This window comes from Pinus tabuliformis, chromosome X (assembly GCF_031772625.1).
Source record: "Pinus tabuliformis cultivar Carrire ecotype Pingquan chromosome X, CPIR1, whole genome shotgun sequence".
Lineage (NCBI taxonomy): Eukaryota > Viridiplantae > Streptophyta > Pinopsida > Pinales > Pinaceae > Pinus > Pinus tabuliformis.
In genome coordinates, this window is record NC_142308.1 from 643,348,998 (window position 1) to 643,372,502 (window position 23,505).

General features: G+C 35.1%; 1 protein-coding gene across 1 annotated transcript; it reads left to right on the forward strand.

The window, feature by feature from the left end:
• The first annotated feature begins 4,845 nt into the window (after nt 1-4,845).
• LOC149141645 (U-box domain-containing protein 12-like) lies at nt 4,846-7,342 on the forward strand. The gene is made up of 2 exons (XM_089448333.1): nt 4,846-5,505; nt 5,775-7,342. Exons 1-2 carry the CDS (start codon nt 5,146-5,148, stop codon nt 6,876-6,878), a joined length of 1,464 nt encoding a protein of 487 aa, XP_089304459.1. The 5' UTR covers nt 4,846-5,145; the 3' UTR covers nt 6,879-7,342.
• The last annotated feature ends 16,163 nt before the right edge of the window (nt 7,343-23,505 follow it).

Consider the following 23,505-nt stretch of genomic DNA (forward strand, 5'->3'; position numbering starts at 1 on the left):
CAATGATTGAGACCAATATTTCATGTTTACATCATATCTCCTTTACAAATGACATGCACTAGCCCCACACACATATGGCTTTTTCACTTAAAAGCTATATTTTTCACTATTCTATTATTATGATGTCGCAAATACAAATGTCATGAGTTGGTAACTCACTAATATTTCAAAAAATCAATTAATGACCATGCAAATATTTTTCACTACTTTAATGTTAGTATTTGTTTTATTTTTCATGAAATATCATAGGTGAATACCTTGATCATTAAAAAAAGAAAAAATCTAAACCTAGATATTTTTATTGAAGTAAAACACAAAAAACACTAGCGCAACTTTATAAATTAAATTGCTGGTAAATGTCCATAAACATCAAAACACTTACATCATGTTACATTTCACACTTCCAAAATTTAAACAACTAAATTAGTCTATTATTTTTTATTGAGAAATGACTCCCAAAATATAAACATCTTAGTATCAGTGGAACTATAACCTAGGTAGGCTAGATAATTGCAACGTCTCCTTACCACCACTTGATAAACAAGTTGTCTTTAGTGCAACTTTTTGGAAGTTTTTCCGATGGGTTTTTCTGGTCTAATTTCTCTAAAATCTGGCAAGAATTTATTGAAATCACAAGTTTTGATGGGTAACCCTGCACAACGCTGAGTCCATATTTACAATAAAAAAACCAGTTTAAATAACCCAAATCAAAATTTCACCTCAAAATTTTCCACCAAATTCCAATGCTAAAAAGTCCAAAAATGATTCCAAAAACAACTCCCTTGATAAATCACTACTCTATGTGTCATTGTGCCCAGCTATAACAAAGATATTTTAAGTAATAAATATCCCTGGATTGTCGGTCGGAACCTAAAATTAGCGATTACTTGCAAAGGATATTACGCAAAGGAAAAACAAGGGCTCAGGCTTTTAATAAACATGAGAGTGGCTCTATTATGACCTTGGTTAACCAAGGTGGCACCTACCTGGTTTATGGATTTATCCGAAAATTCTTGAAAATTGGCTTCAGCAATTTTGTAGTATGTGTAAATTTGTTAAAATATTACATTTTGAAATTAGCAAATGCTTCAGACTTTAAGGAAAAGTAAGGCCTCAAAGTACAAATTATTAAATCTTGGAATTGGACCAGAACCAGATTTGAACCATGGCTTCAGCTTTTGTGGAGAAAAAAGTCATCTTCCATAGTACAAAATAATGAGATTTTAGCCATGGTTCAGATTTTAAGTAAAAGTAAGCCTATGATTGTACGGAATATTAAATTTTGAAAATGAATAAGAGTCAGCCATGGCTTCATATTTCAAGGAGAGTAACCTGTAGGTTAGGTAAACGATCATTGAACGGCCAAAATCGAACCCACAAGCAATAACTTTCAAACTGAAAGTTGACAAGCAACCTCAATGAATAGTGAGAGGAACCAGCAATTGTGGCATGCTCAACCAATTGAAGTACAGTGAGGAAATCTTTGACTTTAGCGTATGCAAGGGATAAATTTTGGGATTTTCATGTTCTCCATAGTTGCAGGGTTTAGTTTCTCCATTTGAGGGTCTTTGAGAAGTTCGAAAAATGGAATCATGCTTTTTCAGATATTTTTTTCTGTGATATTCATTGTAGTTTGGATAATTTTTAGAATGCAATTCAGGACTGGTTTGGATAATATTTATAATGCATTTGTTTTTGTCTTTAGTCTTATGATAAGGATAATGCAAAGACTTTTGTTTTTTCTCACAAATAGCGCATCAAAAATCTGAGCTTTCATTGCAGTTGCAAGAGATCAAACTTTTAAAGAATAATTTCTTCTCTCCATACTAAATGGATTTTGCAGAGTTAAATTTTAGAAAATCCTAAAATGCAGTTCCATGAGATCAAAATTTTAAGCATAATTTCTTCTCTCCACACTAAATGGATTTTGCAGAGTTAAATTTTAGAAAATTCTAAAATGCAGTTCCATGAGATCAAAATTTAAAGCATAATTTCTTCTCTCCATAATAAATGAATCATGGATTTTGCAGAGTTAAATTTTTAGAAATCCTAAAATGGATGGAAATTAAGGTTGGATGAAAAAAAAATTGTACATCTGAGATGTTGTTACCAGGATTAAACAATCTGTCCACATGTGAGATGTTGTTATTAGGATTAAACAATCTGTCCACATGTGGGATGTTGTCACTAAAATTGAACAAATTGCTTAGTTATGGAAATTGTCACCGAGATAGAACAATCTACCCACCTATGAGATGTTGTCACTGGCATTGACCACTCTGTTTACACACTGGATATTGTCATCGTGATTGAGATATCTGTCCACCTATGAGAGACTGTCACTGACATTGAACAATCTGTCCATCTCTGGATGCTGTCACCGGGATTGATCCATCAACCTACCTGTGGGATCTTTTCACCCAGATTGAACAATCGCAGAATGATCTGTCCACTTGTGGGATGCTATCACTAAGATTGCACAATTTGCCGTGTGGGATGCTATCACTAAGATGTTTTCAGCCCGATTAAACAATTTGCCCATGATTCGATAGCAAAACGATATGTCTACTTGTAGGACGCTGTCACTAAGATTGCACAATCTGCCCACCTATGGAATGTTGTCATCATGAAATGATTTGACCACCTGTGGGATGCTAGAGATCTGTCAGTAGGATTAAAACATTTTCCCACCAGTCAGTTAGATTGCAGAATGAATGACTTGACCACATGTGGGATGCCAGAAATCTGTCAGTGGGATTAAAACATTTTCCCACCAGTCAGTTAGATAGCAGAATGATCTATCCACTTGTGAGAAACTGTCACTCAGATTGCACAGTATGCCCACCTATGGAATGTTGTGAGTATGAACTGATTTGCCCATGATTTGATTTACCCATGATTTGACCACCCGTGGTATGATTTACCCATGATTTGACCATATGTGGTATGTTAGAATTTTATTAATAGGATTAAAACTTTTTCCACTTGTAGATTGTGCTAAAGGAGACAATTTTTATCCCCATAAGTGACTCTCACCTTCAACTTTTCCCACCAGTGAGTTAGATAGCAAAATGATCTGTCCACTTGTGAGAAACTGTCACTAAGATTGCACAATATGCCCACCTATGGAATGTTGTGAGCATGAAATGATTTGCCCATGATTTGACCACCTGTGGTATGATTTACCCATGATTTGACCATCTGTGGTATGTTAGAATTCTGTTAATAGGATTAAAACTTTTTCCACTTGTAGATTGTGCTAAAGGAGACAATTTTTATCCCCATAAGTGACTCTCACCCTCAACCCCTCATTATAAGCGAGTTGTCTTTAGTGAGACTTTTTGGAAGCTTTTTCGGTTTCCAGTCTAATTTCTCTAAAATCTGGCAAGAATTTATTGAAATCACAAATTTGATGGGTAACCCCTGCACAATCGAAGTGCCATAGGGGTTTTTCAAGGTGCTAAATCCATATATACAGTCAAAAAGCATCCATATATACAGTCAAAAAGTCAGTTTAAATAACAGAAATCAAGATTTCACTTCAAAAGTCCAAAGCACTAAAGACAACTCTGTGTCTAAGGTTTGAACCACCACCCTCAACCCCTCTTTATAAGATTTGAACCAATGAACCTATTGTATAGTGTAAACAATAGAAATTGCGGCATAATTTTAAGCCAGCAGAAATTTTTAAAAATCCAGGTTATTGTAGTTATAATAGGTTATTGATCAAGAAAGAAGGTTAATTTAACCAAGAAAGGGAATGCCACTGAACACAACCACACAAGTAAAAAACTCAAGATTTATGTGGTAAAAACCTAACAGGGTGGCAAGGAAGCATCCACGGGGCAAGGGATTGGAATCTCTATTCAATCAATAAATGATTCTCCTTACAATAGTTCGAGCATTCATCAGTTTTATATATGAGCCTCCTCAGTGATGTAACCACTGATTCGGTATGAAACTAACTTGTCAATAACTAATACAATTTACCCAAATTTACATTAATTAGTTGTCAATTACCAATAGTTATAACTCTGAAATTTTAAGATTTTAGGTGTTCCAAACGTTTTTGATGATGTTGAATCTATTTCTACTGTCAAAAATACAATTTAAACACTTCCACAATCAGATTTTTCTCTCCAAATTCCAACAAAATTGTGAAGTTATGACCTCTTTAGAAAAGACCAAACTAAACCCACACAAATCCACAATCCACTGATCTAAACCCACACAAATCCACAATCCACTGATCTGCTTCCACTAGGTTAACGGTTTGAAATTTTATTATCTCTCTGTACTGAGTCTCGAAAAATTCTCAAGTTCTCAATCAAACCCGTTCAGCACCCTGGAATTTTGATTTGATAAAAACTGTGACGAGGACTCAATTGTGCTAAATTTTAAGTTATGTGGATCCTACAACCCAAGGATTCCAGATAAAACAAAAAAAACAAACTCCTGTTCTTTGACCAAGAGGGACTAACTGGTGAAGGATTTCAGTAACTTGTCTTATAGATCACACGTTCTCTTGGTAAACGCGCACTGTACTAGATTGAAGTTAAGATTTTTTGGTTTTTTTCCAGTGCTTGAGCCCCGGGTCTGGGCCATGGGTGTTGGCCGTAACCCTAAGATGCTGGGCGGCCACCGTCTCCATCAGCTGTAGCGTATTCCAAATAAATCGTTAAAGCAGGCTTTGATGGAGTGGCTGTGTATATAATAGTGTGGAAATAGGAATGATCCGTGGGGCGTTAGGGTCAGTGAGGGACCAGGATGCTTGTGGTATTTCCACGTGGCCAGTGATGCCATCAGTCTAAAATTGGTGAGGGTGTGTAGTTTTGTCAAGAACCTTATTTTTCTTTTACTGTCATTATGGCAAAGCCTAACGAGATTCCCGGTGGAATTATGCCTACGCGTCTTTGAACAGCTTTGCCGGCGGTGCACCTTTCTTTCGTATATGGTGTTCAAGTGTTTTAGCCCACAGGAATGATTGGACTCCTAATATGGCTACGACTTTTGAGCTGGCAGGCGGACTGGACTGGCACAATGGCACACAACGCTGCCGATACCCTGCCGCTTCCTGCTTCCACTGATTTTGACTTGTAACAGGGGGAACACACAGGCAAAGGCAAAGGCACAGGCACAGGCACCATGACCAGATTCCTTCACATGGACGATCTGCTAGGCTCGACTGCTGCCTCGGCTTTGTCTCCGGATCGGCGAGACACAGTGACACTGAGGAGAGTCGCAGAGCTGAAGAAGGAATTGAGGAAGCTCGTGAATTTTATCACTGATGAGGATGAATGCAGGATTGGGCTGTTTGATCAGATTTCCAACACACTCACTGCGCTTAAAGATATTCAGTTCAACAAACGGAGCGGCAGTGGGAACGACAGCATTCTTTCAGCATCTCCGTCACAGAGGCTCAACAGCATTGCTGTGCCAGAGCATTTTCTGTGCCCAATTTCGTCTCAGCTCATGAAGGATCCCGTCATTGTGGCTACTGGAGAGGTTAGTATAATTTGGTACTTTTATTCAACCCTGCGGTGCAGCAATTTCATGGATTTATCTGAAAACCTATGGTTAGCTTCGTCAGAGCTAGGGTATCAACGCAATTAAAATGTGGCAGCGGCGAATTCCGGCAAAAGCCTTGGGAGCCTAACCCTAGGCCACTTGGCGCAAGAATCTGACGGGCGCATGAAAATTTTCAAATTAGTTCTTCTGCTTATAGCCACGGATAATATTAATAGGCTTGTCTGACACTTGGATTTGCTGTACAGACATACGACCGAGCATTTATCGAGGCTTGGCTACACGCGGGGAACCGGACGTGCCCTAAAACGAAGCAGGTGCTGCCGCACTTGATCCTGACGCCGAATTACCTTGTCCGAAGTATGATAGAACAGTGGTGCGAGAGCAGGGGATTGGAAGCGCCGATGAGAGCAGCAACAAGCAATGGGGGCGCGGAAGAATCTGCCCGCCCCAAATCGGCCATCACACTGGAAGAACAGAAGTATTTGGGAATTCTGCTGGATAAAATTGTGCAAGAAAAGGAAAGCCGGGAAGCTGCCCGAGAGCTGCGGGTACTGACGAAGACGAAGCCTTCGCACAGAGCATACCTCGGGCAGGGCAAGACTAGGGCCATACCCTTACTGGTCTCGCTTCTGCAGTCGTCCGACTCTGAAACACAGGAACACGCAGTGACGGCTCTTCTGAATCTGTCAATCCATGATGCAAACAAAACGGCAATAGCTGACCAGGGAGCCATACCCTGCATCGTACAGGTACTTCGAAATGGCGGCACCATGGAAGCCCGGGGCAACGCTGCGGCAGCGCTGTTCAGCCTTTCGGCGGTGGACGAAAACAAGGCCAAAATTGGGGCTTCGGGCGCCATTCCCGCCCTGGTGAATCTCCTTAACGATGGAAATCCCATGGCCAAGAAGGACTCTGCCTCGGCTCTCTTCAACCTCTGTATCCACCGTGAAAACAGAATCCCATGTGTGAGAGCAGGCATGATTCCTGTGCTACTGAAGCTTGTATCCAACCATAGCGAAGGCCTGGTGGACGAATCTCTGTCGCTTCTCGCCATGGTCGCTGCCCACCATGAGGCGGCTGAAGCAATGGGAAACGAAGGAGCAGTACCGTGCCTGATGGGCATTATCAAAGATGGATCCCAACATCCTCGCAACAAGGAAAATGCTGTTGTAATTCTGCAGGCAATCTGCTCGAGCGATCGGTCGCATTTCAAAGCAATGCGAGGTGATCGAAATGGATACATTAATGTATTGATCGATCTCAGCGAGACCGGGACTTCAAGAGCTAAACGGAAGGCCTGCGCCATTTTAGACAGAATGATGAAGCAGGAGCACATATCTACCATATAGTATTCAGTAGAAGATAAAGAAGACGGCTTTTTCCATCCCTAATTACCCATTTGGGACCGTCTCGACTTTATATAATCAGGTAACTAGTATGTACATACAGCTCAACCTGTTCATACCACTTTGAATTCTGTATGTAAGTTCCATTCGTGGTTGTCCTGCTCACTGCACATATTCCAGCCGCAATCGTTCAAGTTCGAGTTCGATTCCGATAACGGGCATGCTAAATTCGCTCGAAATTTTGTCCAAAAACAAATCCCTGGTTCTTCTTGATTAAATTCATATTGCTTTACAATAAACAGTGCTCTGATTCTTTTTTGGAGTCCTAGAGCTGCGATGTAATTATGTTGTATTCTGTATTGTAAAGGTTCGCTACACCAATTATTCTTAACCTGCCAGTGGTTCAGCAAAGAATATTGTAGCTCCGTTTGAATTTCATTTTAATTTCAAGTTTCAGATGCTGCCTCCTTAATTCCACCTGGATGGATGCCATGGGAATAAATGAAAGTAACAAAATAGGATTCTTTACATCTGGTTTGTTGGTTTTCACAGCATTTAATAAGTAACAGAGCATACCGACTTTCGACTCTAGATTTGCTGCTGTTAAAACACAGAAGACACTACCATTATTCAAACAACATGATACATGAAAATTGACTGAACACGAATTTGGATCCTCGTACATTGGGTGAGCTAGTGAGGGAAGGATGAAATTCCTAGCAATTTTGGAAAAACTGTGAGTAGAATGATAAGGGCTTTAATCTTGTCAATTGTTACAGAATCATGCCTCAACAGGAAATGTTTCACAGTAAGGCTCAAACTATCCTTGGAGAATCAGGACGATCATGTGGAATTTGGTTCCTGGTCCATATGGCGAGGTAGTGGTATCTTGCAAGAGTAGGTTGCTCTGATTGAAGACCAAGCACAAACATTTGGAATTCATGAAAAACATGGACTGCTGTGAAATATTGACTTAAATTGGAATTCATGAAAAACATGCACTGCTATGAAATATTGACTTAAATCCATTCTATTATTGTGTGAAATATTGACCAAATTTAATAAGCCAGCCATGTGCTGTGAGTGTTGAGTAAATCGTAGAACATTTATATGGGGAAACCTTAGGGTTGTACAATTTGAGATTTAAACTATTAAAGGATGAGTTGAAAATTTTATGATATAATGGTATCTATAGTATTAACAGTAAAAATAGAAGATGAACTTAGTTGGGTATGTTTATTTAAGACTTCGTCGGGAAAAAATTGGTGTGCACACAGAAAGATGCAAGTACACGACTTCCTTTCAGATATTATGATATTTCTATAGATGATATCAAAACAATGCAAACGCAAATCCAAAAGTAATACAACATGGTACTGGAGCACATCTTGTTCTTATCTCAGAAGAGGTGTGCACACAGAAAGATGTAAAACTTCCTTTCAGATATAATGATATTTTTGTAATATGATATGAAAGTAAATGCAAATGCAGATCGCGAAGTACCACCACATGGTACTAGAGCACATCCTTCTCTTTATCTCAGAAGACGAGAGTTCATGACACTATCTCAGAAGAGAAGAGTTCATGACACTAGTTACAGATCAGTTTTGGCTTTTATCTCAGAAGAGAAGAATTCAGGGCATTAGTTACAGATCAGCTCTTTGGCATAGGATCAAGGTTCTATTTGATCCTAAAAGTGCATCTCCAACATCATTTCAGAGATGAATTTAGCTTGGTTTTGGAAGATCAGTATGAATTGAGGGGCAAGGATTACTAATTTAGGTCCATAGTAATATTTATTTGGTTTCATTGGTTGATGTAATTTAACATTGGTTGATGTAATTTAAAACAAAATTTTCAGAGATGAATTTAGTTTGGTTTTGGAAGATCGGTATGAATTCAGGGGCAAAGGATTACTGATTTAGAGTAATAGTAATATTTTATTTGGTTTGATTGGTTGATGTAATTTAAACTATAAAATTGAGTTTGAGTTTGGTTTCATTGGGAATTTAGTTTGGTTTTGGAAGATCGGTATGAATTTAGGGGCAAAGGATTACTGATTTAGAGTAATAGTAATATTTTATTTGGTTTGATTGGTTGATGTAATTTAAACTATAAAATTGAGTGAGTTTGGTTTCATTAGTTGATAAGTTTTGGAGGGTTTTTTTGGGGTATATTTTGGTTAATTGAGTTTTAGTTTGGTTTCATTGGTTGATAAGTTTTCAAGGGTTTTTTTGGTATATTTTGGTTAGAATTAGGTATAAAAAAATTGAAATGATTTTTGGAATGAGAAGTTTAGTCATAAAAATTCCACCATTTAAGTGTTCCATGGGTTTTTCTCCATGGGATTTTTCAGGATATATATACACTCAAAAACCTATTTTAAACAACAAAAAAATCCCTATTTTAAACTAAAAAATAAATTAAAAAATCCAAAAAATAACATATTTACACTCCAAAACCTATTTTAAACAACAAAAATCCCTTATTTTAAACTACAAAAGTAAATTAAAACCTCCAAAATAAATTAAAACCTCCAAAAGATAACATATTTAGAAAATAAGACACATTACAACAGAGAGGATATTTTATCAAAAGAATCAGTCATATACATTCGATGGAGGTTTTTTTTCGGAGGAATTAATTATATACATTAAATATACTTAATGGTGAATTCATGTTTTCACCATTAATGGTGACTGTTATTGATTACATAATACATTAATGATTTGAAAAACAAATTTTAGGTGGTGATATGTTTCATTTAAAGAATATTGTGATGATAATGGTCAACGGGTGTGAGAGAAATGTTTGATGACGAGCTTAAAATTACTTCTTTTAACTTCACACAATATCATTTACTCCAATCGTTTATGTCAAGATTAACCTATGAACAATTTTCAGCGGCATGAAATACCGATCCTTACATATTCCTTTGGTTGTTTTTTGTTTTGTTTTTTTACATGTTTTTTAATTTATTTTAAAATATTTTTTTATATATAATATTTAATTGAAAATTTAATAATTTAATATTTTTAATCAACAAATCTCCTAAATAATCTCTTAAATCTCTTTTGTTTAATAGTTACTTTTCTAATTTATGAGATTGATTTTATATATATATATATATATATATATATATATATATATAAATTAAATTTATTATAAAAAATACAATATTTCAATTTTATATATCACAAAATGTTGATACAAATTTCAAAATTCTAAAATAATAAAATTTGTGTGGAGTATTTTTACCTCAAAAGTGAGAGGAACAGAAAGATAGGTATAAGGGATCTTTATTAACGTTAGAAAAAAATAAAAATAATGTGACTATATTTAATATATGAAAGATATCTAATAATGAGATAGAAGCATTGATTTTATATTAAAGTATAAAGACTAGATTGAATAAAGGCTTCAAAATCTTGTCATCATTAATGGCTATTTCATCATAATGAAGTACCTCTTAAAGTATATATTGTTGCACTCTTTAAGTATAAAACACTATTTACATGATTTTTTTATACCATATTTTGAGGCCACTAAACAAAGTAGACAAGCTTACCAACATTGGTTTTGATTATCAAAGGATTGATCATTTTTAATAATGTTGACATCACTCATCACAATTCCTTGCTAGTTCTATGATATCTTTTATTGGTGTTAGTGAATTTATGAACTAGAAAGGGGCCTTTGATAATTTTTAATAATGTTGACATCACTCATCACAATTCCTTGCTAGTTCTATGATATCTTTTATTGGTGTTAGTGAATTTATGAACTCCTCATTTTGTTTCAATATGTCCTCATGATAGTGAAAGTTCAAATCAAAAGGTGGGTGCTTTGTTTCCATTCTTCATCATTTCTCAAAGTACAATGATCATCCAAATCACGAGGTAAGCAATATGAGTAGATGTGATAGTTTGTGGAACTAGATCTCAATGAAGGATGGATCATTAAGATTTTAGCCCAAGCTAGTTTTGCATGTGTTTTCATTCGCTTGTTGCATTCTCTATGGATTATGTGTGGGAGCATTGATAGGAACCCTTCTCTTTGTTCCTTCCAACAATGAAAAGGAGACATGAAGAGTTAGGCCCTATGAGTGAAGGAATCACACATTGCTAGAACCATTGATATGTGTATTATGAGCTCACTTGTTTCCACATGAAAATGAAAAATTTTCAAAATGAAAATGGGGGAGGCTAATCAAAAGGGAGTTAACGTTGACATCTCAATGGAAGAATTAGCACCAAATGTGAGAAGACTCTTTGATAACAGAAACCCAAGATCATGTCCAACGCTTACAAAGGATTGCCAAGCAAACTAGGGTCCTAAACACTCTTGAATCTAGAATGATGAATTTCCTTTGAAACCAAGAGGGCACAATATGAAATGATGGATGATAAAATGATTTGGGTTTTGGACAATGTGGAAGATCTAAAGCCTGGCTTGTATCAAGTTAAGGGTAATGACTCTTTTTCCATAAGAGAAAAGCCATAAAAAATGGTAGCAAGAGTAATAAAAGTCGAACTAGTGTTAGAAAAGGAATGAAAAACATTTTTGCTATTACCAATTGCAATACTAGAAAAACCAAAATAAAAACTTGAAGATCTAAACACATAAAGGATAAAGTGATCCATGAACCAACTTTTCTACTATGTGAAATTTTGTTTATACTCAATACAATTAAAAAAAATTACATAATAAAATCTAAAAACCATAAACATACATTTTTATTTTCAAAATTATAAAAAAAATATCCTTCTTTCTCTATTTTAGAAAATTCACCAATCCAACCATAATCATACAATATAATTATTATTATTTAAAATACAACCTACATTTCAAATTTTTTTATTTTATTTTTTTAGTAAATTTCACATTAGATATTTATTAATCGCAAAAGTTAACATTTTTACAAAATGACCATCACAAATTTATCTCCTTAGGAGCCATGCCACTTCTATGGATTTACATGCTGGAGACTATGTAAAAACTATGAGCATAAATTGTCTTCGATCTGTAGCTAGTGTTTTACAAAAACACAAAACACCTTTACTAGCACATGATGAACAACTAGGGAGTAACACAATGAACAACTAGAGAACAACAGTAGGCTAGTAGCCTTACACACAATAGACATGACAGATATATATAAGATCATAAAACCAAAAATGAGGTTTCCTTTAGATAATCCAGCGTGTCAAAACCTCTCGTTGGACTCCTTAATCCAAAATGATTACTGGATGAAGCAGTTGAATTTGTTTTTGCGAGGAGGCTTGTGCTACCGCATTGATGACACCGAGTCCTTCCTTATTCTCATTGGATTCAATATCTGAGTTGGAGACTATATAGCGCTCAATGCTAGATAGCTAAGCCACTATATCATCCAAATTATATTGAAGGTCTCTGAGAATGCGTTTGATGTCTCCCTGGCATAAAAAATGTTTATAGCTATCAACCTGCTTGTCTCTGATGACCATATGTTGAAAACGCAACAAGATGATGGAGCTTAGTGAAAAGAAGTCGCCTTCACTAAGTGGGCCCGCAGGCTATTTTTGGTGCAAAGTCTATTTTTAGACTATGTCTATTTTTAGACATATGGATCATGGTCTATGAGTTGCAGGATGCTATTTATGGATGATTGGTCATGTTGGTAAAAATAGATGGACCTCTATTTTTAGACATATGGGCGGAGTCTATTTTTAGACTGCCAGTCTAAAAATAGAACAGTCGAATATTATTAGCTCTTAATAATATTTGGACTATAAACATTATCTTATCCTCTTGCAGCACTTCAGTTCGAGCTACGGATGTGGCACATGCAACTGCCAGAAGGAAATACACTTTTCCTATGGGTTAGTTGAGCTATTGCATGATGGACTTCAGTTAGAACTCAAGTGATTGAGTTTGGTGGAGTTGATTGAGGAGTTGATAGAGTTGTGTTCAGTTTGACTTAGTTGAACTAGTTGTATTTAGTCTAACTGCGAAATACACTAGTGATGAGTGATGTGAATTAATTATTAATTAATTCACTAATTATTAACTCATACACTAATTATTAACTCATAAATCAACTAAAGAATACATCAGTTAACTCAGTGCATGGACAGTTCAGTGGAGACAAGTGTTAGAGGTGGGTGAAAGGGTGAGACTACTATTAGTTGTGACTATAGCTGTGCATGAGATTTGCACAATCATTGATTGAGATTGCCAATGAGGATTGCACAGTACAAGCCAAGGGAATTCGAACTTGGATCTGATCTATTCTCAACTTGGATTGTGCAGTAGAGGCAGGCAAACAGTGGAGGAGATTTGAACCCGTGACTTGTTCAAATCTGAGCTAGTTTGTGTGTAGCAGGTGGAGATAGTACTGAGTACTTGTGAGGAGTATTGTACTATGTATTGTTACATGTTCTCTATCATTATAATATACAGATAGTTGGGGGTTTTCAGCTGTATGTTTTCCCCATTACATACTGTGTTGATATGTGTGATTGATGTTTCAATGTGCGCATGCAATTATTTTTAATTCCGCAAAATTGATGATCAATGGTAGAGGAGGTTATGTATTATGCATGCATTCCGCAAATAGTGTATAATCAGGATAATCTCTGTGAATAAGTGTTATATTACTCAAATTTCTACACCATATTCATAAGGGTCTCCATTTGGTTGTGATGAGTAATAGAGTGTAGGAAGTGTATCCTTCTGGACCTACAAATTTTCCCTAGGTCAGAAGTCCATTTGAGACTATTGCCTTCGATGTCAAAATCTGAGAAATACGCTTGATCGCCAAATTCTTTGGCTTGTAGCTAAAGGATTTCTTTGCGTACCTCCAAGATTCCGCATTGAACAAAATTGTGACGAAATCCCAGCCAAATAATCTCCTATGCCGCGAGGAGGAGGGTCCCGAAGAACTCCCTCGATGACACAATGCGCAAAGCCTTGAAACCATAATGAAGATGTTCTTGCAAAACAAATTGAAAGGACTCGCTGCACTGAGACCACTGACTATACCAGACACATAGAAACACAGGTGAGAAATAACAGACAAAGGATGTAGCGGGTCTTTGCAGTAGGCTTTTATGGCCTTGGTGTAAACCCTATCAAAACCATATGAAAAAGGACCTGGTGTACCAGGCTTCGCACACCAAAACCGAACAAGGAAAGAAGATGCCCGCTGGATCCAAATTTTCAGGAGTGGGGGAAGGACTGCAACAAGTTCAAAGGAGGGTCCAGACCCAGAGTTATGTAAGAAAAGGACAAAAAACTTTGACCTACAAACGAAATGACCACTTAAAGTTGGGACTGGAGAATGCCTGAGGAGCTACACACTGGTAATAAGTTTGACCCTACGAAAGCTTCCTTTAAAAAAAACCTCACAATAAGATATAGTGACTCTGTAAAAGTCGTATGCAAAGCTATAACCAGTGGCCTTGACAAGAAAAACCCTCGATAAAGAAAATGAGAACTTTTATACCACGACACAACATTATGATGACCTTACAGACACCTGGGGGACCAACGGGGTTTGCAATATATCCTTGTATCAAACAAACTTACAACAATGCAATACGACAGAGACCCTAATTTGAAGGTGAAATAAAACGACCGATAAGCTATACCTCCTTTGTGCTGCTCAGTTCGTTGAAGAGGTATGCCTTTGGAACCACATCGCTTAAGAGTGTTATTGCGAAGGAACTATAGAGAGGGTCGTGAGGACACGTTCCAAAATAGACTCTTCTGCCACGCTAAGGTCTTCGCCATGCGGATATAAAGCCCCCGAGACATGAGGGTGATAACACACTAGTCTCATGCGTGCCAAATGGAGAGTCTGTGATCGCAACTAATTACTTGGATCTTGTAAACCATAATTTGCTCATTAAAGAACATACCTGCGATGTTAGAATGAGAGGCGAGGATGTCCAGTCCACTAGGAGTTGGGGATGCCATCTCCAAGCCAACAGAGAATGAGAAATGTACCAACATTATACCAAATGCATTGATTGATACACCGTGTTATAGACATTTATGATGTATAAACCCTTCAAGCGACCAACGCTCCTGCCACACATACGATCTATACCATAAGTGTTATGTTCATCTCCCTTCTCTAGGACCGCCACCAAGTTGGCCAGCCAAATTTCATGCATGTTCATAATTAACTTACCTGACGAAAAAACTTAACGACGGTGAATACCGTCGAAAATATCATTTTTCCCGGGAGACACCCCATCGAGGATACATTTCAAAAGTGTTCATTGTGCATTGCATTTCCTATTAAGAATGAGGAAAATATATCTCTCACGTATCTAAATCAATAAATATCTTAATAATTGTAGCCTATCACATACATATACATGGAGTAATACTACTCGGAAGGTGTTCTATCATAAAGTTTATTTATGTTCTATACAAAATGAAAATGAAAATGAATCATGAATCATGGTCCTGCTAACTTGGATGTTGGTTGTCCATGAACCAAAGCATGGTAAGGAAAATTGATATTTTATTCAATTCAAAGTATGGGAAGGGAAACCGACATTTTATTTAATTCAAATTGTCTTCGAGATTCTTTTTTAAAATAATATTATTATAGAATAAAACATTAGAACAATTTTTATTTGACGAATGATAGATTTAAGAAAGACACAATGAGACGAAGGAGAGAAAAAGAAATGAGAATAGGGCCATGGAAGAAAAGTATATGCAAAAAGGAATGGAATCATCCAATGACTTAAGGACAAGAATTAGTTTAGATATGATGATATCACATGTAAAATAAAAGGTGGGTTGGTGAAAAGAACCTAGCGTTGAATATATAGGATGTGTGTAGAGATGATTTGCATTTAGTGAAGTGTTTATTAGTATATTGTATATTTATTTAAATGATATTTTTGACTCAATAGAGATAGTTAACATTGAGAGTATTTTTTTTTTACTTGTGTGGTTTAGCTGAATTCGTATTTATATAAATATATTTTTGTCATTTATGTGCTTAGAAAGATTTTAAATTTTTTAAGGTGTAATTTTTTTTGAAATATAAAATTTGAAACACAATTTTTACTTCTAAATTTTGATTCATCTTTACTTTTAATAGATTTGTGTTTAAGATATATATATACACACACTTTATGTGTCAACTCTTTGTTGAGCATAAAAAAGAACTTTGTATCTCTTTGATTTTGAGCAATATACCAAGAAAATATGTTAAATAGTAAGAACTTTTTTTCTTTTTAAATTGTTTTATATAATATAGTTGATATTGAAATATTTTACTCAAAAGGGACATTGAAATATTTTATTTATGGCTCACATTGTCCACAATAAAATGTTTTTCTTTGTGATTAGGATTGTAGAAAGCATATATCTATGAAAGTCTATGTGTCTATATATATATATATATATATATATATATATATATAAACAATGATTTTTTTTGTTATTAATATTTTCTTAAAATGTTAAATGTCAACTCCATAATTAGAGAATAATCATAAATAAAAGAAGAAATCTCTCTCTACACATATATGTTTTACATAATGTGTATATTCAAATATATATCTTTACCATATTAAGAAGTAAGAAATAATTAAAAATTTCAATGAAAGAATTAGACATCATACTCATACTAAATGGTATAAAACATTAATGAAAGTTCTTTTTTTTAATCGATTAATTTATCTCTCTATATAAAGTTGATATAAAATGATGTTATTTGAAGTGTTGAAGTAATGATACATCTCTCTCTTACTCAAAAGTAGAATGCAATTATGGAAGAAAGCAGAAGTTTTATTATTACTAATTACTTAATCTCTATTTATATATAAAGTTGATGTAAACTTATGTTATTTAAGGTGGACATTGAAGTTTTTGATTTATAGCCGACATTGAAAGATTTCTTTTGTTATTAACATTTTTATTTTTTTAACCTAGTTATTATTATTTTTTTTTAATGTGAAGTTATGGGGCAACATGTATCCCATACTAGGCTTCAAATAGTTGAAGAGATAAACTCCTCTCATTATAAAAATGTTTTTTTTTGTTAGTCAACAAATTTCTATTAATTTAGGGTAAAATTACATCATGATGAGCTCTTCATATGTGCAAAAATGTCCTCACTCCTACTGCATTTGTTGGCCTCTAGATACATGCAAAATAAAATTGACAGTAGTCTCAAGGAACCAGATCACTTCCGGTCCATAGCCCACCATGCACAAAATTTGTCAGAAAACTGGACAAAGCCTACTTTCATTGTGGCACATTTTCTGCAATACGATTATTTACCTCGATCTCTCGATCCACTAGCCTGTGGAAGGAATAATGTATGTGAGATTCCATATGATCAATATGTGTTTCAAATCCCTCCATGCATGCTTGAAGATGTTGTTTGTTCCTCCAGAGGGATGCTTGACAATCAAGGATACGCCCCTAGTTGTGTAGGATGTTTGCAAAGAAGCTAACGTGGTCGACATCATCTAGATGTTGAGCTTTTGAAAGTTGGTCAATAGAGTGTTGGAGGAGGTGAAATTGGGCCTCAGTAGAGTCAAATGGAGTCGACAAGTCCACATTGTCAAGGGATTCTCTACGCGAGGCTACTAACTCTCCTTCTTCCTCGTGGATTCCTCTCTTGTGATGGCCTCCTTCTCGCGAGTGGCTTCTTTGACGAAGAATCTTGCAAGTGCTACTTGTCCAGTAACACTTTCGAAAGAAGGCTTCACACAGGGACAAACCACAACACCACCAAAGCAACACCCTTTTTCTATGTAGCCTACCACCCCGACAACAACAAGGAAATATAATATAAACTCCAAGAACCAATCCCACCCTGTGCAATCTAAAACTAGACAATGTCAGGATTGAGGCACCATTCGAACCTAAGTTATCACATGATGCGACCTTGGGCCCAAACCACTCCTTCCAAGACAAATCAACTTTTAAGGGCCTATACGACCCTCCTTTCTGAAAGTAAAGTACGCACACAATGAAGACAAGAGAGGAATTGACATAGGTTGTGAAATGAGGAGGTCACAATTACCCAAGAAGGAAATAGAAGAGAGGATGTCATTATCAACAATAAGGCATGCAGAGGCGACCTAACATTTTGGTAGCCACCTCTTGCCTTATGAAGCCACCACCACCTTAGCCATTGATAGAGGAAATCCAACTGATACTCTTCCAACTCTATCTACCCCAATGCACTGTGTTCTCCAAGGTCCCAAGTTACAGGCACAAAGAAAATTGTAGGATCTTTGTGAATCTCTCTATGAGTAATTCTTGTAGGATGTGTCTCCTCTTCCCCAGAAAACCAGACAATGGTTTCGAGTAGACTCCACACATACTCTACCAAGACCCCCGTTGTTCCACAATTCATCTCTCGACTTATGAGTGTTATCACCATTCTCAGAAGCCTTGTTATTATACAATGCAACACCTCTAGATATTTCCTTAGGCGCTTCCAAAAGCCTCTCGCTTACTCTCCACCTACATTGAATTCGCCACGTGTGGTGGGAGTTATGCTCCTTGTGCCGGGAATGCTCCCAAGACTCAACCCCTTTGGGGGATTATAAAAAGGATTTTTTGCAATTTAGTATAATTTATATTTTTTCTTGATATAAAAAAATATAGATTAAAAAAGTTTATAATAAATATATTATATAATTATTTTCAAATTAATTATAATTTTTTGGATTTGGGTAAGTTTTATTTTGTGATAATATTCAATGATTCAAGTTATACTATTAGTAGGTATATAAAATGGCCTTGTACAAGTTAGTTTAGATAATTTTTAGAATTGCTTAGGTTATCAATGTTATATTCTATCTCCCTGATTGCCTAAATTTTTAATGAATTTTTAAATTGTCGATGAATTCACTTGGATGGGGTGGCGATGGGTAGGGATGTGACAACCCATATGTGTCATGCATCCACCACTTTGATCTACTCATTAGCATGTATGTCCATGGCAGGCTTATTCCTTGACTAATTGGTGCCAAAGGAGAAGAAATGACGGGGAGGAGTGTGAGATTTCCCCTAGTCTGGAATATTGTTGTGATGTTAATTGAAGGTTCTAGAGATTGGTATTGGAAACATCGAGTGATGGAGGTTTTGTGCAAGGGGTTGATGAAGTGAGGACAAGGATAAGGGCACTTCCATCATGATGAGATGAAGGTATATTTTGGAAGATACGTTAAATCCCTTTTGTGGATGTAATCTAAATCTTCTTCTTGGCTAGTTCATTGAGGGTGGCTGGTAATTTTCATAGTTTTCTAGTGAGTAGAGGGAAACAAGTCACTAACTTAACAAGAAAAATGAGAACTCTAGCCCAAGAACCCCTATTTTGGCACAAAAAACATGAAAAACATCTGGGAAACAAAAAGTGTTGATGATATATATATATATATATATATATATATATATATATATATATATATATATTTTGGGTTAAAATTCCAAAAAAAATTAACAATGGTATTAAAAACTAAAATGTTTGTGCAATAAACATGAAAAAACACCTTGAAATTGAAAAGTGATGATGCTCCATCAACATTTTTTAGCAATGACATTAAGAATAAAATAGCACGACTCAAAAAAACCTTAAAATTCTAATAATTGTTGACAATAACGTTAAAGATAAAATATCACGATTCCAAAAACCCTAAAAGTTCCAACCATTTTCAACCATTTGTTAAAGACAAATATCATGACTCTTGAAAACCATGATTTTTTTATATTTTTCAACTATGGCATTAAAGATAGTATTTCACGACTTCGAAAATCTTTAAAATTTTGACATTTTTTAGCCATGGAATTAAAACCAAATTTTCTGACTATAAAAAAACGTTAACTTTTCAACATATTTCAAAATCAAATATCATAGACTAAAAAATACCTTTAAAATGAACACCTAAATCAAAGAACCATTATATGAAGAGTAATTTTTTTTCTAAATGCTAAAAGTATAGCTCTTTTAAAATCTTATCTTAAGACAACTTGACACATCGTAACAAAAACTTAAAAATCAACCATCGAATTGACACACGGTAGGGGTGAACTTGACCCATTGCAATATAAACTTAAAACTCAACCATCAAAGTGACACATAGTGAGGGCAAACTTGATCCATTATAACATAAAATTAAAAATCAACTATCAAATTGACACATAGAGGGGTTAGGTTGGTAGTCGACCATCCACACAACCCCTGCATAAAAAAAACAGTAAAAAAAAAAAGATAAATAAAAAATTAAAAACAAAACAAAAATTTAAAAATTAAAACATAGTAAAAAGTTTAAAAATAAAATAAAAAGTAATAAATAAAATTAAATCATTAAAAAAAATCAAATAAATAAAAAAAACATTATTTTCTTTTTGGTTTTTCAAGTTGTGTGAGGCCTGAGATGAGTGCAGGCTTAACCTTTGTCTTGAAAAATTGCGACCTAAGGGCTTCTAAGCCGTGAAAATCATCTAGGGATCCCACTCTAGCACTTAATATTGGTGGGATTCTGCCCACATAGTTTCAAAAATCATACAAATACAAATTATAAAATAAAAACAAGGAAAAACAAATACTACACACATTTAAAAAAAATTAATAAAAAACATTTTAATATATAAATTACATAATAATAATAATAATAATGATATATAATATATAATATAATATAAGTTAATTATTTTTTTTAACATTAAAAATTAAAAAATAAAAAATTGTGGACTACCCCCCACACTAGAACCAAAGTGATGCTGACAATGTGGTGGCCCTTTGTGACTACAGCCGAGGGAGGGGGTTGATTCAACAAATTGACCCCTCACCCTAGCCGTAGTGCCAAAGGGCCACCGACACGACAACTAGAGAAAGATTCCCAGAATTGACCCCCACTCACACAACACTATGGAGGTGGGGATTGATTTCAAAAATTGACCCTCTACTCGTCCTTGTTGCTATGCTAAAGGGTTTCCGGACCATGAATTTTTTTATTTTTTAAATATTTTATTTAATTAATTTATTGTATTTTTTTATCATTATTTTCTAAATTATAAATATATATTATTTTCTAAATTTATTTTTTAACATATTATTAGTATTGTTTAAATTTGTAATATAAATATATGTCTTTTTTTCTTTTTTTAAATTATGTGTTTTTTTGTTTTTTCTAATTTGTTTTTTTTCTCAAATCGCCTTTTTTTTCTTCTAATGTTTTTTTTTAAAATAATATTTTAGTATTTTTTAATACTTTATTTTTCGATTTTTTATATATATATATATATTCCAATTTTTATAATTGTTTCTTTCTTTAGATTTTTTAATTAAATTTTCTTGTTCCATATATATATATATATATAGATAGATAGATAGATTTTCTATTAAGTTTATGCCTGGAAGCAACAAAATACACGAGAGATGATTACATTGCTTTTCCATGCTTTTGCTCCTGAACTCGTAATTGGTTCCAAATTTTCAAAATGAAAATCTACTATATATATGAGTAGATTTTCTATTACGTCTATATCTAGAAGCAAAAAAATACATGGGATATGATTACATTACATTTCCATGCTTTTTCTCCTTCAGAGGAGAACTGGTAATTGGTTCCAAAATTTCAAAATGAAAATCTACTACAACAAACGATCGACAAACATACATTTTACAAAATTGGCCCAACAAAAAGACAAACTTACAATAGGAATTCATAATCAAAAGGGAGGGGGATCTTCGATCAAAGGTATGTTAAGAACGATCTGTAAATTCTCAGGAGCACGAATAGGTGCATTGCTTATGGAGCTTTGGTTTTCACTCAGCTCCATGTGCATCTACAGATCATTTAGTTTCTTGCATAATGCATCAATTTCTCCATCCCAGCAATTAACTTTGGCTTTGAGTTGCTAAAGTTCATCCACCAGAAAAATGATTGTATTAGTTTGCTGATGATTTTCCAATTCAAATCCATATTCTCAAGTGTAGTTATTCAAAATGTTGGGGACACTTATTTCCATCCCTACTACCACCTACAACTATTGGGGGATCCTTTCTCCAAAAGAGATGAAAGAAAGTTGTGAGATTGAGGTGAGTCAGCCCGCCCATAGAAACTCCCGAGGAGACAAAACATGAAGTCAGTTGCACTTTCTCTACCAAAATGTAGGTAAATTGTGGCTTCCCAAACTCGCTGAGATGCAATAGAGAAGGAAATATTGCTCCCCCGAATAGGACTAGTGAAAAAAAGTTATCACCCTAGATGAATAGGGATATGCAAAACGAGCTAAAGGAAGAAATTGTGCTATCGTGAACATGGATAAGTTGATTTCTTGCTTCACATGTCTGCAAAGACACCCACATCACCCATAAATTTCTCAAATATCCACCCACAACTCAATCCACTAGACAATCAACTCGGATGATTCCCCCTTTGCGACAATTAACACCATCAATTACGAGAATAGACTGCCTGCTCAAAGAGGTGTTCATTGTTGAGAATAGCAACAGTAAATGCTAAATATAAAAGTGCTAAAAATAGCATTGCTAAAAATAGCATTTCAGGATACATTCCAATTTTAGTTAGTCCCTGAACTAAAATTGAGAATTAAAATTCGAATTTGATCTTAGCAGCTGTTTGAAAAATAATTAATTAATTCATCTTGAGTTAATTAGTTGGAGAAAATCAAACATGAAGTCTATGTGAAGACATGCAACATTTATCCCTTTGATTGAGGAAGTTATCCCTTAATTAAGGAGATCAGTATGAGTTGTAATTAGTTAGCTTAGTTAACTGAGTTAAGTCCAGTTAGATTAGTTCCAACAGTTTGTGGAACTGATTGCGAGTTCAGTTAGTTAATGCATGCATGCATGTAACTAGTGTACTTCAGATAACTGAATATTCTCTCATAAATAACTCATGCATGTCAGTTCAGTTAGAGACCCAGTTGAGATTTGAGGATGGGACAGTGTACTATCAGTTGCGGGAATATTCCATTGAGGATATCTCTTGCATGCAGAAGGAATTCATTCCTTGAAGATTGCACATTTACTTCTGAGTTTGGTGAGTTGTGTGAGAGGTGAATTCACATAGGTGGCAGCCAGAGGACCCAAGAGAAACTATGCAAGGAAATAGGAGGCTTGGAGGACTAAAGGAAGGCATATGTGTTGTTTATTCAGTCTATGAGCAACATTGAGGGATTGTACTGAGAGATGGATAGCTTGTGAGCTAAAGATTTGTGTAATCCGAAGATATTTCCACTTGTATGATAATACATATAGCGGGGTTTTTAGCTGAGGCTTTTCCCAGAGTATTCTTTTGTGTTCATGTGTGATTGATTTCTCATTCTCTGTTATATGTGTTCTATTTGATCTTGCTCAAAATCGATTAAGCTTCCGCAAGTTTGTTTGTACAAGTAGATCAAGTATTTTGCTTTAGTATATTGCATTATCTGGTGATCTACAGTGGGAAATTCTACATGGTATCAGAGCAAAGGTGATCAAAGCAGAGAACAGTATACAAATAAGGGAGAAGTTTGAAGTTCCTGATTATAGAAATCGAATTCTTATCACATCTCAAATTTCACCGATGGCGTTCAATGGTTTGAGACTCGAGTATGCCCTGGATGGCAACTTGAATTATATAGCCTA